This window comes from Telmatherina bonti (genome assembly GCF_933228915.1).
Source record: "Telmatherina bonti genome assembly, chromosome: 5".
Classification (NCBI taxonomy): domain Eukaryota; kingdom Metazoa; phylum Chordata; class Actinopteri; order Atheriniformes; family Telmatherinidae; genus Telmatherina; species Telmatherina bonti.
The window spans coordinates 33039295-33053784 of NC_136623.1; the positions used below are offsets into that span (position 1 = coordinate 33039295).

General features: G+C 40.5%; 1 protein-coding gene across 1 annotated transcript in view; it reads right to left on the reverse strand.

Moving 5' to 3' along the window:
• LOC306756437 (proprotein convertase subtilisin/kexin type 4-like) overlaps positions 1–14490 on the reverse strand; it is a gene marked incomplete at both ends in the record, with an annotated part of 271266 nt that overhangs the window by 206516 nt on the left and 50260 nt on the right. The window contains one exon of the mRNA XM_079241166.1: positions 12353–12458. Coding sequence (XP_079097292.1) covers positions 12353–12458 — 106 coding nt within the window. The remainder of the gene's footprint in view (positions 1–12352; positions 12459–14490) is intronic.

Below are 14490 nucleotides of genomic sequence, written 5' to 3' on the forward strand. Positions count from 1 at the left end.
TAATCTGCATATTTCAAGCTTGTTGAATCGAGCAAAAGAGCTCAATCAATACTTTATTAGGTCCCCGAAGGGCAATTTGTGTGCAGCCGGTAGCATAAAAGTGCAATCAGTCAACAACAACAAACAATAAAAATAGTAAAATAATAAAATAAAAATAGTAAAATAATAAAATAATAATAAAATAATATAATAAAATAATAAAAGGCAAGTTACATAACAGTGGAAACATGGTAAGATGAGAACATCACAGCACATAAAGCGACGCTAAAAGTAGCAAATTAACAACTATGATTTATTTAAAAATCCAATGGCTCTTGGGATGAAGGAGTTTCTGACTCTATTGGTTTTAAACTTAGGCACGCAATATCTCCTGCCTGAGCGCAATGGCTGAAACTGCCTGTGCAGAGGATGGGCAGGATCTGCAAGGATTTTCTTTGCCTTGCATACAGCCCTGCATTTGTAAAGGTCCCACAAATCACTTAACTGACAGCCAGTAATTTTACTGCACTCTTTAACTATGCTTTGTAAGCGGTTTCGATTTTTAAGATTTAACATGCCAAACCAGCAAAGAAAAGCAAAGGTAAGAGTTGACTCCACAAAACAGGAATAAAACATTTTCATAAAAACATTGTCGACGTTAAAAAATCTCAATTTGCGAAGGAAGTGCATTTTCTGGTGAGCTTTACTACAGACAGCATCAACCTGGGTGTCGAATGTTAATTTACTGTCCAGTACTGTTCCCAAGTACTTGTACTGATGCACCACCTCAACTACCTGTCCATTTATCAGGGCAGGAGGGAGGGCAGGAGTGGATTTCCTAAAATCTATCAACAATTCTTTTGTCTTTGACACATTTATGTGCAGGAAAGAAGACTGACACCACTCAAGAAAGTCAGTCAAGACAGGGCCATGATCAAGAACATCACCAGAGACCAGAGAAACTATGACAGAATCATCAGCAAACTTAATGACATGGCGGTTCTCATGGAGGCTTTGGCACATATTTGTGTACAATACAAACAACAAGGGAGCTATTACTCATTACAGAGTTCATTTTCATTTTGAAAACTTGAAGTCTAACAGCTTCTTTAATTTCTTTTTAGAATACTACAACTACAACAATTTAGTTGTTTTATGCCAGCATCTTTATTGCTAGCCCCGGAGTCTGCATGCAGCTCTTCTACCTTCTGCATTGACTCTAGAAGAAACTATCAATGCAATTCTGCATGGACTGATTTGGTGCCAATCATGCTGCTTTACTGTTTGCAAGATTTGTTAGCTAAAAACAAAAAGATTAAAATTGAAAGACATTTTCTAGAGCGAACACAGAGATTGTGGTGAAAGGTAAAAGCTGGAAATTTGTGGGGAAAAAACTATTTCAGGAAGTTTGTGGAAATCTGAGCAGCGCAGACGTACTTTACAGAAGTTGATCGAGACCCAAACTGAGCTCCTGTTGCAGGTTTTGTAGAAATTCCAGATGTTGTAGGGTGATAAAAACCTTTCCCAAATGGAGAATGCACAAAAAATGATTTATTAAAATATGAGAGCATCTATTCTTGGAGTTAAAAAACATTAAATAAAACAGAAAACAAGCAATTTATCTCTTTCTGCAGAGACTTACAAACAGAACCATTAAAATAACAACGAATGCCAACAGTGCTGATAGTGGACAAGTTTGGTAGTTTCTTATGTATATAACAAAAAGCAATAAAATGTTCACAGTTTTGTCTACTGCAAGTTATTTTTACAAACAGGGATCTAAAACTCGAGTCCATGTGGACCACGCATGAATCAGACCACCTGATTCAGATTAAATAGATCCAACAGCTTGTTGAAAAGTTCTCCACAACCAATAAGGTGTGCTGAAGCAGGGAATCATCTAAAACTTGCAGCACAAGGGTCCACCAGACCAGGATTTGAGGTCTCTGGTTTTGCAGAAAAATTAGGTCTGATTAAATCAGTTTTTCCATTTCAGCTGTTCCAGATTTTTCCTCCTAATCTCCACAGACTCAAGAAGCCTCACCTGAGGGTCTTTACAGATGGACAAAAAAAACCCTAAAATGTCTTAACCCAGGGACTCAAGACGTCCAGCAAACTTTGATGTGTTGTAGCTTTATTTCATCTTTCATTTTTAACGAGGTCACACAGTCACAACGACTGCTTGCTGGCAAAAGAAGGACGACGGAAATCTGGCTTAGTGATTGGCCAGCGGCAAAAATGGCTTGTTTACCACAAGTAAACAATGGAGCAACAACAGTCTTTTGGTTTTGTTTTTGGTGTTAAAATCTGACGAGGTTTTCACCAGAATCTGCTGAGGATAAGCAGCAGGAGATTCACCGTGACACCCAACATGTTGCCGTACTTTGCATCGTACGTAACTTCCTCTATCTGGTCTGCTGGATGGTCCGTTTGCATTTCCACTAGCAGTGCACTGCACAAGACTAAACTTGCAAGCGGACCAGGAGCCCTGCTGGTTTTCAGGCAGACCAGAGTTCACGTCTATGGTCAACACCAGAGAACTAAATTTTATCCACGTTCATATAACAATGTTGAGTCAACAATGTTGACAGTTTGGGAAGATAACGTAAGTTAAGTGCATCACTGTGAACTAGTGGAATGACGTGGACAAATCAAATCATGCTGATCACAGAGACCAACAGAAATTAAACTACAATCTGATTGAATCACCATATGTTCAGAGTACTTTCCAGATTCCTATGCATGAGGCTAAAGACCACCATCAACATGGAAAGTTTATAGAAGTAATGCCTACAACTCATACCTGTAACGCTGTGTCGAATGTAACCCGCTTCAAACAGTGTAGTCAGACATCAATGTAGCAAAAAAACATCTCTCATGGTCGGGGTCACTCAGGTGAAGAAAAAGCAAAACAAACAGGAAGAAAAACTCAGAAGTCTCTTTTTAAATAGCACACATCTGAATGCATCTGCAGAGCTTTTCTCTCTGTGAAAGAAGATAAACACATCGATTTCAGGCTGGGATTCTATATAATAATGAGAAATAACAACAGCAGCTGCTTAAAGGCAAAGGCAGACCATACCTGAAGTAGCTTTGCTGCATGGGAGCACGCAGAGTATAATAAAGCAAATTACATACAATAACACAACATGCTGCAAGGTGCTGGTAACAACAGGCGAAGTCTGGTGGAGAAAACTGCTCTTCTTCTGCTGTTTGATTTATGGAAAATGACCTTAGTCATCATCATGCAGATGTTTACTCCTCAAAACACTGTGACTGTATAAAACTGTGTGTGTGTGTGTGTGTGTGTGATAGAAGATATGCAACTGAAATCAGATTTCTCTTCAACACAAGCTCTACAATGCCAGCGGTAATGTCAGTGGCAGAAGCTGATAATTAATAATGATGATTATGTGATATTACATACAAGGAAATCATATTTAAGCAGCTCCCCTGTGAGCTCAGTTACAATCAGCCACCAGTCCTCGCCGCCCTTTGAAGCAACATTTTATAATCTACAATACCTGGCACCATAGTTGGTCCAGTATAATCAAACCCTAATCATATGTGTTGTTTCAAGTATTATGAACTTAAATGCCAGCAGCATTAGCAGCAGCCACTTAATTTCTCATTTTGTTTCCATCTTTTGTGGGAACAATAACGGCTGGTGGAGCAGTGGAAGGTGGGATTTGAGGGCATTTCCGGGGCTTACTGTATGCGTTTGATGTTTCTTTGGTTTTTACAAAGGTTTTCTGTGGTTTTAAACCCAAAAACATGAGAGGAAAAGTGGACATCTCTTCCTGTTGGTAAGGCATGATAGTCATCAGCCAACTGGTGTTCTGAAAAAAAAAGAATAAACTAGTGTTATATTCTCTCACTCTGTTGGATCGTGATGTCTGTGATGCTTTTTTAGTAAACAGGCCTGAAGGAGTCGTTGGTAAAAATCAAAAGAAGCAGGAAGTGGGAGACTGGAAAGAAAAAAAAAAAAATTGCAGAGCTGGATGGTGGTCAGATAAAACGGCTCCACACTCGCTTCAAGGAAAGGTTAATGTCTCTCTCTCGGTTTCTCCACCTCTCCCTCCCTCGCTTTCCCAGCTGAGGTCTGTGTGACTTACAGCAGGTCCAGACTGCATTAGATTAAATCATAAATTACCCACCCACCCTTATATCTGCATCCCCTCCCTCCTCACCCCCCTATAACACTCCCCCCCGCCATCCTCTCCCTATCTCAATCTCGCTCTCTCTTTATTCTCCTATATTCCATTGGCTGTGTATTTCTCCCGTTCCCCCACCATTATTTCTCCCCAGCTCTAATCATTATTTCCTTTTCTTTGCCCTCCTCATTCCTCTCACTGTGCCTGCACTCTGCAATATGAATGCCCTTTCTGGAAGAGGACCGCTGCAGGATGGACTCTGGGAAATGTGCTTGAATGACTGCTAATTTGATGTGTTTGAACTTCAAATATGTCTTGCAGCCTTCTCCTGCTGGTATTTTATAAACATCGCTCCATATCCACCTCCCGTCTATGGACAGACGCCCTCTTCTTTTCCTTTATTGCTGCTTATGTTTTGCCAGTTTTTATGATAGAACGTGGACAATCAGGCCCCCACCTGAAACAAAACCAGAAGCTTTCTTTAGTCGCAAACATTGATTCCTGCTTTTGCTGCAGATCTAATGAGGTCAGCTCTCCACCAACACAGCTCCGGATCAGCTGGGGGCCTTACAGTTACGGCTGCTGACCAGGATGTTAGTTGTTGTTTTTTTTAAATGGAAATATTACATTGAACCAGGTTGTATAATTATATAGGGAACTATTTTCTTATTTGGGATAGTCAATGGAAATGTGTTGCTTCTAAGTTAATATTTCTTTGGTTTTGAACATTTTAAACATCAGAGACAAAATCCTGATGAGTCCTTATCAGTTTTTAACAAGGTTGGTAAAACTCAAAACACCATTTAATAAATAAATAAAAAAAACTAGAAATGTTTGTGCCGTAAATAATATTTAATTATAATAAATGATGATGAAAGAAATTGTAAAACTAAAAAAGTAATAAATGAGAGACATGTGTGCCGACATCTGAATCCACTTTGTCCTAATTGGACAAAACTTGACTCTGAACTCAGAGACCTTTAACCTGAGTTTGTTACGGTTGTTTATTAACTAAAAAATCTGCTACTGGCCTCGTCTGCTGTGGAGTCAGATGATTTCTGTCATCTGGGGTCAGGTTTGTTCTGATGCATTTTCCAGATTATAACACTGAGATTAGGAAGTTTGGAGGTCGTATGAATGCTGTTTGCTGTGTTTCTTATACTGGTCCCAGTGTTTGTGCTGAAGAAGGAGATGCTGCCCGTAGCAGAGGCTGCTGCCATGTCGGTTATTATTTCATTTACGCAGAGGAGGAATACTATAAGCCACTGCGAACTTTAATCCTTTTGTTTCAAGAACTTAAAGTACCGGTAACATAAAAATAACCAAACACTGAGCAGACAAAACTTGGACACTTGTCATGCTTCACAAATATCATAACACACTTACAGTCATACCCAACAAATGCATAATAAATGAATAATAAAAGTAAAAAAATAAAAAAAATACTAAAACTGCGATAAAGACTGAATTAATTGAACAACAACTAAAAAAACGGAAGAGCTTAAAGATGTCCAGAGAGTTTAGAATAGACTGTGGGCTGCATGTGTGAATCCACAACAGTCACTCCTGGTGTTTTGTCCAGATTACCTGCAAAATAAATTAATAAATATATACAATACAACAAAAAATAATAATAAAACTCATTAAAATTTAATTAAGCAATTGAATAATAATGATGATAAGAAAAAGAGTTTAGCTGAAAGATGCCCAGAAGCTTCTTTATGCAGATGCTGCTCATGACATGTAGGAAAAGGAAACATTTAGAGGGAAAATGACATGAATTTGCAAATCCACAACATTTTCTTTAAGTTTTATGAAGATCACCCAGCCAGCCCATCCAGCTAGCGGGTGTATCAACATCCAAAAATCATCGCACATAGTCCAGAACATGCTGGCTAGTGACTGCTTGTGCAGGTGCATTTGGATATACTTTATATTAACATCAACAAAAAAGCATTAGCTTCCTTGTGTGCTGTAAATAAAAAGCAGTGTTTTACACAATATTCTGTCTGCCATGTGACCCCCTCCAGCCCTGCCCCCCCATGCATCACTCACTAATATTTCCAGCTGTGTGAATTAATCTCCAACAGAGAATTTCCTGTTGCAAACCGCAGCAAACCTTCCTCATATTCATAAGATGAGCTCAGATGATGATGTGTCAGAATATGTTGTTTTGCTCTGTGATACAGCGGAGACTCTTGGTCACTGGCAGGTGGGATAAACTTCACATCCCCGGACAGATGAGTGACCTCTGACGATAAGTTTTAGCTCAACATTTTGTGCCTCCTCGCGCGTGCGTCAACGTTTAATTTATTTCTGAGGCTGATGTGAACATCTGCACATTTCACCTCTTATTGTTTATGGGCCTGCAAGGACAGAGGTATGTTCCATGCCTAACAACTTGTTGGCAGGGTAAGAAAAAAAAAAAAAAAGGCACGGTCATAAAACAAAAACTAATAAATAAATAAAAATCTAAAATAAAGAGCCCTTTCATTTTTGCTCCACTGCTCCGCTGGATAAAAAGAGGAATAAAATAGAATGACCCCGCCACTAGCAGCTCTCTTATTCCCCTACTGCTCTCTTCTTCCTCCCCCTTGCTGTGTGAAATCAAATTTCCATGTGGCTCCCGTATCTGTTGCACAGCGAGGTGATTTATCAAGGATGCAAAGAGCATGCAGAAACAATCTTTATTACATCCATTTCCTGCTTGTCAGCCGGGATCATGTTGGCTGTTCATTAAAGGCGCGGCGCAGGTGAGGAGAATGCATCCCGATGCCTTGATAGATTGTCTGCTCCCCTGTGGTGACAGCAGCTGGATGGATTGAACAGCGGGGGGCGAGCAGGGAGGAAAAAAGCGCTGACTCTGTCGCTCTTTCTGTCAGAGACACTTTTACATGGCCGGCCAGTGTCATTTCTACCAAACAGCCCCCACCCGCTGTACACACATGCACAAACAGGCCTCTGACACTTCCTGGCCTTCAGCCAAAAGCTTGCCTTAATGTGAACGTCTTCAGTCACTGATGTAAAGACACTAAGACACAATGTAAAGATGAGCTTTATCTCATTACACAGTTTGCAACCTTGGCTTTCTGTGCTGAAGCCTATGAGCATAAGATTTAAAAAAAAAAGGGGAAATAAATGCAGGGTTCACTTACAATGAAGCATTAAAGTGCAAGTTTGATCAGATCCTGCAGAATACAACAGAGGAATACGAGTACTGCACTGATACACTAGTGAGAATACCAAGAAAACAAACATTAATGTGCTAATTATTACACATAATGTCGTGGAAAAGCAAAGTATTTCTGTCTCTTTATTTAACTGCAGAAATGTGATGATTCTAGTTTGAAAAATGCAAATAACTCAAGCTGTTCTGCAGACAAATGCTTAAAGTGTGGACAGGAATGTAAATGTATGGCCAGGACTGGTTCTGAGAGACTAATGTAGCGTCCTAAAATGCCCGGAAAAAATGTTTTCCTTAAGCAACCACATTCTGCAACACTGCAATAGCGTTTCGGTTGAATTCACTAGAATTTAGCATAGAAATCCATTTCATAAAGCCTTATACTAATGCTGAAACTAAACAGGTTAAGTTGTATCAACATGAGCAACCTAAAGAACATGAGTTCACTGAACTATTTTTGGTAAATAACATCTAAATGGTAAATGGACTTGTACTTCTATGGCACTTTTCTAGTCATACAGACCACTCAAAGCGCTTTACACTACATGTCACATTCACCCATTCACACACACACTCACACCCCGATAGGCACATCGGGGGGCAGTTTGGGGTTCAGTGTCTTGCCCTAGGACACTTCGGCATTTCAGGGGAAGCCTGGAATTGATCCCTCAACTTACCAGTCAAAGGACAACTGCTCTTCCTCCTGAGCTACAGCCGCCCCATCTAGTCTGAAGAAACTCTTAAATGTGATTTATGCAAATTGATAGTTCTTTTACAAAAACGGTAAGTCACTGACCCACATTTATAGAGAGCCAAATAAATATTTGATTGAAACAAAAGTTACTAAGTTTTACACTGAATTTTGTAAAGGCCCATGTGTCATCTCAAAGAGTTATCCCACGTTGCCATTCGGCACCGCCGTCATATTGTTGTGCGTCTTTTACGTTGCCATAGTTGTTAAGTCAGCTCATCCACTAGTGGGCAGTGTCGAGTTCAGAGTTTACATCCGTAGTTTGGCACTGGTCGGTAGCCATAATGCACAACTATAAAGTTTTTTTTTTAAAAATACAAGAAAAAGCAGAAAAAATAAAAATCACCTTTATCTTGCTGTTCTCCTGAACTTCTGCATCTTCTTCAGGTGCTTCTAATTTGGCAGTTTCTACGGCTGTGTCCCACACTTCAAGGTGTGGATTTATTGGCTGCATATGTCATTGTGGCGCGCTAATCTACTCTTCATTTGGCTGCAGATTATCTTAAAACAAAGGTTACAAGACAGGCATCCTTTGCGCCAAATAGAAATGAATGAGCAGCAGGGTGCCAGTATAGTTACCACACCGGCGGGCTATTTTTTTTTTCTTTCTTTCTAATGTATATATACACACAGATGTACGCACACAAAAGTGGCATTGTGTTCAATAACTGACCCGGATTAATTTTCACCAGAGTTAACATCAACTTGACAGGATGAGCCGTCAGCCAGAGGAGAGAGCTTCGCTGCGCTCTGAGCCCGGGAGAATTCATCCGGTCCGCCTCTTCCTCATGTTTGTAATTTAGGCGCGCAGGTAAATAAAAATAAATAAAATTCAAACAAAAATTACTGGCGCCATTTTCTGTCATTTAAAAAAAATATTTTCGTCTTTTTTGTGGAAGAATGGGATCAGTAACGAGAAACTTGGCAAATGTAGTTGCTAGGCAACAGAGGACTGGATCACTATGGGTAATTTTTGTACACTCAGTAGGCCGTCTCATTTCACTAACGGTGATCGCACTTTGGGATGTGCAGACTACATAGAAACACTTTGTAGGCTACGTAGTCTGCATACTGCAAAGTGTGCAGACCCTGAATGGGGACGCAGCGTCTGTCATCTACTTCCTGGTTCACTTCTTCTTTGGTTTGTTTCTTTCGCTGGTTGCATGTCTCAACACTGCCACCACGATTTCTGGTGGTATTGCTCCATTTTATGCACCAAGTGATGAATAACTAAGGGACTTGAAAACAGACCAACAGATGAAACCGTCTGTCTGCGTATCTATCTTCTGCATCAAGCACAAATAAGCCTTAACACATCTTTTAATAATTATCATTTATAAGTGAATCTTTGCCATAGAACAGGTGTGCAGAACAGCAATCTGTAGAACTGAGAAGGTAGATGTAAAATATGGCAGCATCCCTCATCATCAACATCAGAATCCTGACGCTCCACATAGATTTGAGGCTGTAGGGGGCGGTGGGTTTCTTTACTTGTACTGTCCACTTGATACCAACTTTAAAATTCAACCAGACAAAAACTTTCCAACATTGTCTAAATGTGAAAATAACAAAGGAAGCAACGCACAAGTCAAATATAACATTCACAAAAAGTTAAATATGATTTTAAAAAAAACCTCCATTAAGTTGTTTTATTCAGTTAACTCATCATTATCACATCGTACGTTGATTTTAAAAACTATAAAAACAAAGAATCATGTTGTTTCATACTGAGATGATGTTTATACAAAAAATAAACCAAAACAGTTTTTATTGAAAGAAACTCCAGGTTTAAGGTGATCACGGTGAATAAAATCGGGGATACAAGAAGCTGCACAGCCACATCTTGAAAACAGAAAGTGCAGATTTTCTGCAACTTGCTATGACTGACACACAACATGAGCAGAAACTGCAGTAAATACATTTCATACTGTAAGAACACACCTCATTAAGCCAATCAGCAAGAACATCAAAAATACAGCTCCCCATCTTTCAGAGCAGCTCCTTCAGCCTTCATAATCAGCCATAAAATCTTTTATCATCCCTCTTCCTGCAACTGATAGAAACGTACATCATGAAAACATAAATACAACTCTGCATTTATATAAGGCTTTCATTGTCCCTCAGTGTGATGCTCTTCAAGGTGCTTCACTATAAAATCCTACTTCGCCTCCCTGCAGTCGCCATAATTCCCAAGATATGAACAGAACAAGGGATATGAGTGCTGCTCAAACCGATAACTTACACATGTACGTGTGTATGATTTAGTGTGACATTGCCTGAAAGCTGCCTACATAAGCTTTTATATCATCTCCATTCCTTTTTTTCATTTCTCCATCTATACATCCAACCATCCTTTGCTCTAATTCCATTTTAAGTCTACGTCCTCTGTGTCTCTTGGTGTAGCGACGTGCAATGACAACAGTTTGAGGACAGATTGATATGAGAGCTGTGGTGGACAGAGGCCAGTGTAGATTGCTGTGTGACAGGGACACTGTGGTGCAACGGCAGGACGAGCCGTGGATGCAATTTGTCTGATGAATCTATAACCCACTCACCAGTCATAATCCATTGACGACGGGCTAATGAGCACTGTTTATGTTGACATGCATGCTATGTGACAGCTGTCTTTTATTCCTGCCATAAAAGTGTCCGGGCGGGCCTCATTTATCAAACCGTACACAGTTCTTAATGTGCGTTTCACAAACAAGACACGCGGTATTGATTAGACATGATACTCTGGCATCGGGCTGATAAACAAGGCTTCTGATTTTTATTGAGGTTTGAACTTTTTTTTAGCGATCAGGAGCTGCAGCAATAAAAGAAAATTGACGCAAGGATGTTTAATGGTGCAACTGTGGCAGAACAGAAAAGACGATGCGATAAAGCAAAAGTGGAAGCCTGAATATGACTCAATGGTTTTAGAGGTCTCCGACGCCGATTGCGTTACATCTAAAAACAAAAGGAACTCGGCTAAAGGAAAGACACCAAAAGAGGGCTGCGGCATCGGCGCTTTCACTCAAACAGACATAATTTATTTCATTGTGATATTAAAATCAATAAGCATCGACTGAAAGACGGCTAAAGGTGAGCGTAGACATGATCCTTCAGTGGTGAGGGGCAGGCTGTCCAAAAGGGGAGGAGGGGGGAGTAGAAAAGGGTGAGGAATGAGGAAAAAGTGACCTCCTAGTTAACAAAGAGGAAGTGGGTAAAAAAAAAAAAAAGAAAGAGGAAGAAAGAGAAAGAAGGAAGACGGAAAGCGAAGGAGGACGACCGAAGGGGCTCCTGCTCAGTGGAATCAATACAGAGAGGTGGAGCGGAGTACAATAGCCTCAGAGGAGGGAGACTCAGTGGTGCAAGTCTAATACTCTCCCTCATGCACACACTCATACATGCACACACACATGCATTAGCACGTACACAATCACCCCCCCCCTTTCCGAATCCCTTTTGCTCATGCCTTCTCCTGACATTTCCCTCTATATCCTTCCCTATTTAATTTTTTTTCTTTCTCTCTCACTTGCTTTGCTCATTCTGTATCCACCCTTCACCCCGAACCACGCACACCCCCCCCGTTCCCACCCACACACACAGAAAACACACACGTGACGGCTCCGTCTGAGAAATGCAGAGCAGAGAGATGGGCATTCGCCACAGCAGCACTTTTCATCAAAAAGCAGATAAAGAAGATACAATAAACATGCATGTAAACATGTGGAGAAAACACCCACCCACACACACTCACACACATATGAGAAGTGCACTTGTTTCCAAGACCACTGTCACTTTTAGTAACATAAGGCAGATCAAAGACACTGTCTGCCAAAAGAAAGTGCAGAAAGTGCCCAGTGAACACCTTAACACACACACACACACACACACGTAGAAAACAGCACACTCCAACAACTACTCCTGCTCTATCAGCACTTGAGACTAGTGAGGCTTCAATTAGTTCTTGATGAATGAACCCATAAGATGCCGCTCTCTCATTTCCCTTGTTGCCAGATATCCCGGCAATCAGAGAGAAATGAATTCTCATTGTGGCGTGACTGAGATGAAGATGATGGCGGTAAGGTGGTGGCACTGCTGGGGGCATGAGGGTGAGGAGGAGAGGGGGGGAGGAGGGGAGGCACTTCTATAAATCATTCAACCTCTTCACACAAAGCCAGAGTTGACATTCACAACATCAAACTTTTTTTTTCATTTTTCAGGATGAGTGTGTTCTAGCTGCCATCATTTCCCCGCGGGGTCTCTCTCCTCCCGCTTTAGCCTGACGTTAAGACTCACCATCATCGATGATGCTGACCACGACGCCTTTGCCGGTGATGTTGTTCCGCCAAACTGGCATCACGTTCAGGTCGAACCCGCTGGAGCTGTACTCCCCCTGTGCAAACTAAACACACACAGACACACACCATTATTTCAACAGCTTCAAAAATAATGATGCATCAAGTGGTCTCAGGCTGTCACCGGCGTCTGCTGTTCAGCTGCCAAATAACTACTGTTGCTATGTGCAGTCAGGTTGCCAGACCGCTGCTCTCTATTTATTCCTTTTGGGATTTTGTTGATCAAAAGGGTGGACGGACAGAGGAAATCCATTCCCAGTTAAATCTTCAGTTTGCATTACCGGCTAATAACTCAGCTTTATTGTGAGTTCACAGTTTTTGTGGGGATAATCAATAACAAATCAAGGCCTGAACAATCCCTGCCAATGTTTCCTGGAGATGCCCTGCATCCAACACCAAGGATACTTTGGTGAGAAGCTGTGAAACTTGACAATATCAGGAAGGTAGATAGATGGGTGCTGGATGGTTATGGTGAATGTTGACGCCCCACCCCCCCCCTTTCAGAGGCAGATTGCTGCAACAGTCTGGTTCTACTGGAAGAGTTTCCTCTTCGTGCACACTCAGGATGGAGGAAAGATCTGGTGCACTGTTGGTTTCCTTGGCGGCAGGTTGTAAACTGGCTTATATGAACACAGTTTTTATAAACTGGCGAGTCTGGATCATATGAAGGATGTATTATAATTGGATTAAAACATTTGATGGAACTGGACCGCGTCTGTAGAAACATCTTGTGCTGACTTTGTTGTGAACTGACACTAAATAAATAAAGCCAAATTATGGGATTTTGGCCTGAACGATACAGAAAAATATATATTTTACACAAGATGAAGGGATTACCACATGAGTTTGCCTGAAAATATGAACAAGCCCATCTTCTAACGCATGGACCTGAAGCTGAGATACAACCTGCGGCCAGAACACTGAAGCCTGAAGGACATTTCCTCCACAACAGGTTTACATTTTGTCCTGGGAGTAAAAGATTAAACAGTCTTATATTATTTATCTTATTTACACCACAGCATTTAATTTTCTCTCCATTTTTTTCTGCATCAATGTTACACACATGCAAATAGTCATGCGCATGCACACACAGGTGGGCGTGCTCCATCCAGCAGAGAACGCATGGCGGAAAATATTTTTCTTAAGGTCAACATATTATCTGAGTTCAGAACTATGTATATTTAGAGCAGCTCACCTCAGTAAGACCATCTTTACTCACTTCATCGGGATGTTCAGAAGTTGGAAAATCCGTATGGGATGAGGATCTAAAATGTGATGAAGATTAGGGCTTTTATATGCTTTTGTCCCAATTCAATTCCAATTTTTTTGGGCGCCGATTCGATTTAAACTGCGATTCTCACAATTCTTCAAAATTGCTTATTTTCGTAGATTAAAAACAAAATAAATGAATAAAACTTTTTCATTTTTCCTGATTTCAATTAGGAAAAAACAACCCAGTAGCCAGACCATCATTCTACTGCTATAATGCCTGAGAAGACAAGTAAAAAGAGCAATAAAAATAATAAAAATGACAAAAATTTTATAATGGATTATTTTTATTTATTTAAAAAAAATAAATAAAAACAGGATTTTTTTTTCTCTTAAAAAAGAACAAACGTCTCTTTGAGGTGTTGAGCCCTCACACTGGGAAATGCTTATTCGCGTCCCCATGGGTGTGATGCCCGGCAGGGACTATCCAGGGGGAGAGTTACTTCACTTCACCTGCCTCCCCCCATCTTCATCCTCTGTGAGAGACTGACTAGTAATACACAAGTGTGAGGAATGTAATACGAAGTAACTACGATCTAATCATACTTAGAAAAAGACGTTTGGTCACTGAATGACGGTCACAAAAAAGACGAGATGAACTACATCAGAAAAGTGGATTTGTGAAGCCGTTGATGCAGCAGATGTGAAGCGTGCATCAGACTCCATGTAACATTAAAATGAATCGTGCTGCTTTGCTTTCGCTTTGTGCAGATTTTCATTTCAAAATGACTTACTGTTCCTAATGTGAAAGGATATTATATTTACAAAAGGGCTGTTTATTCATCTTTAAGAATGTATTTATCTTATAAT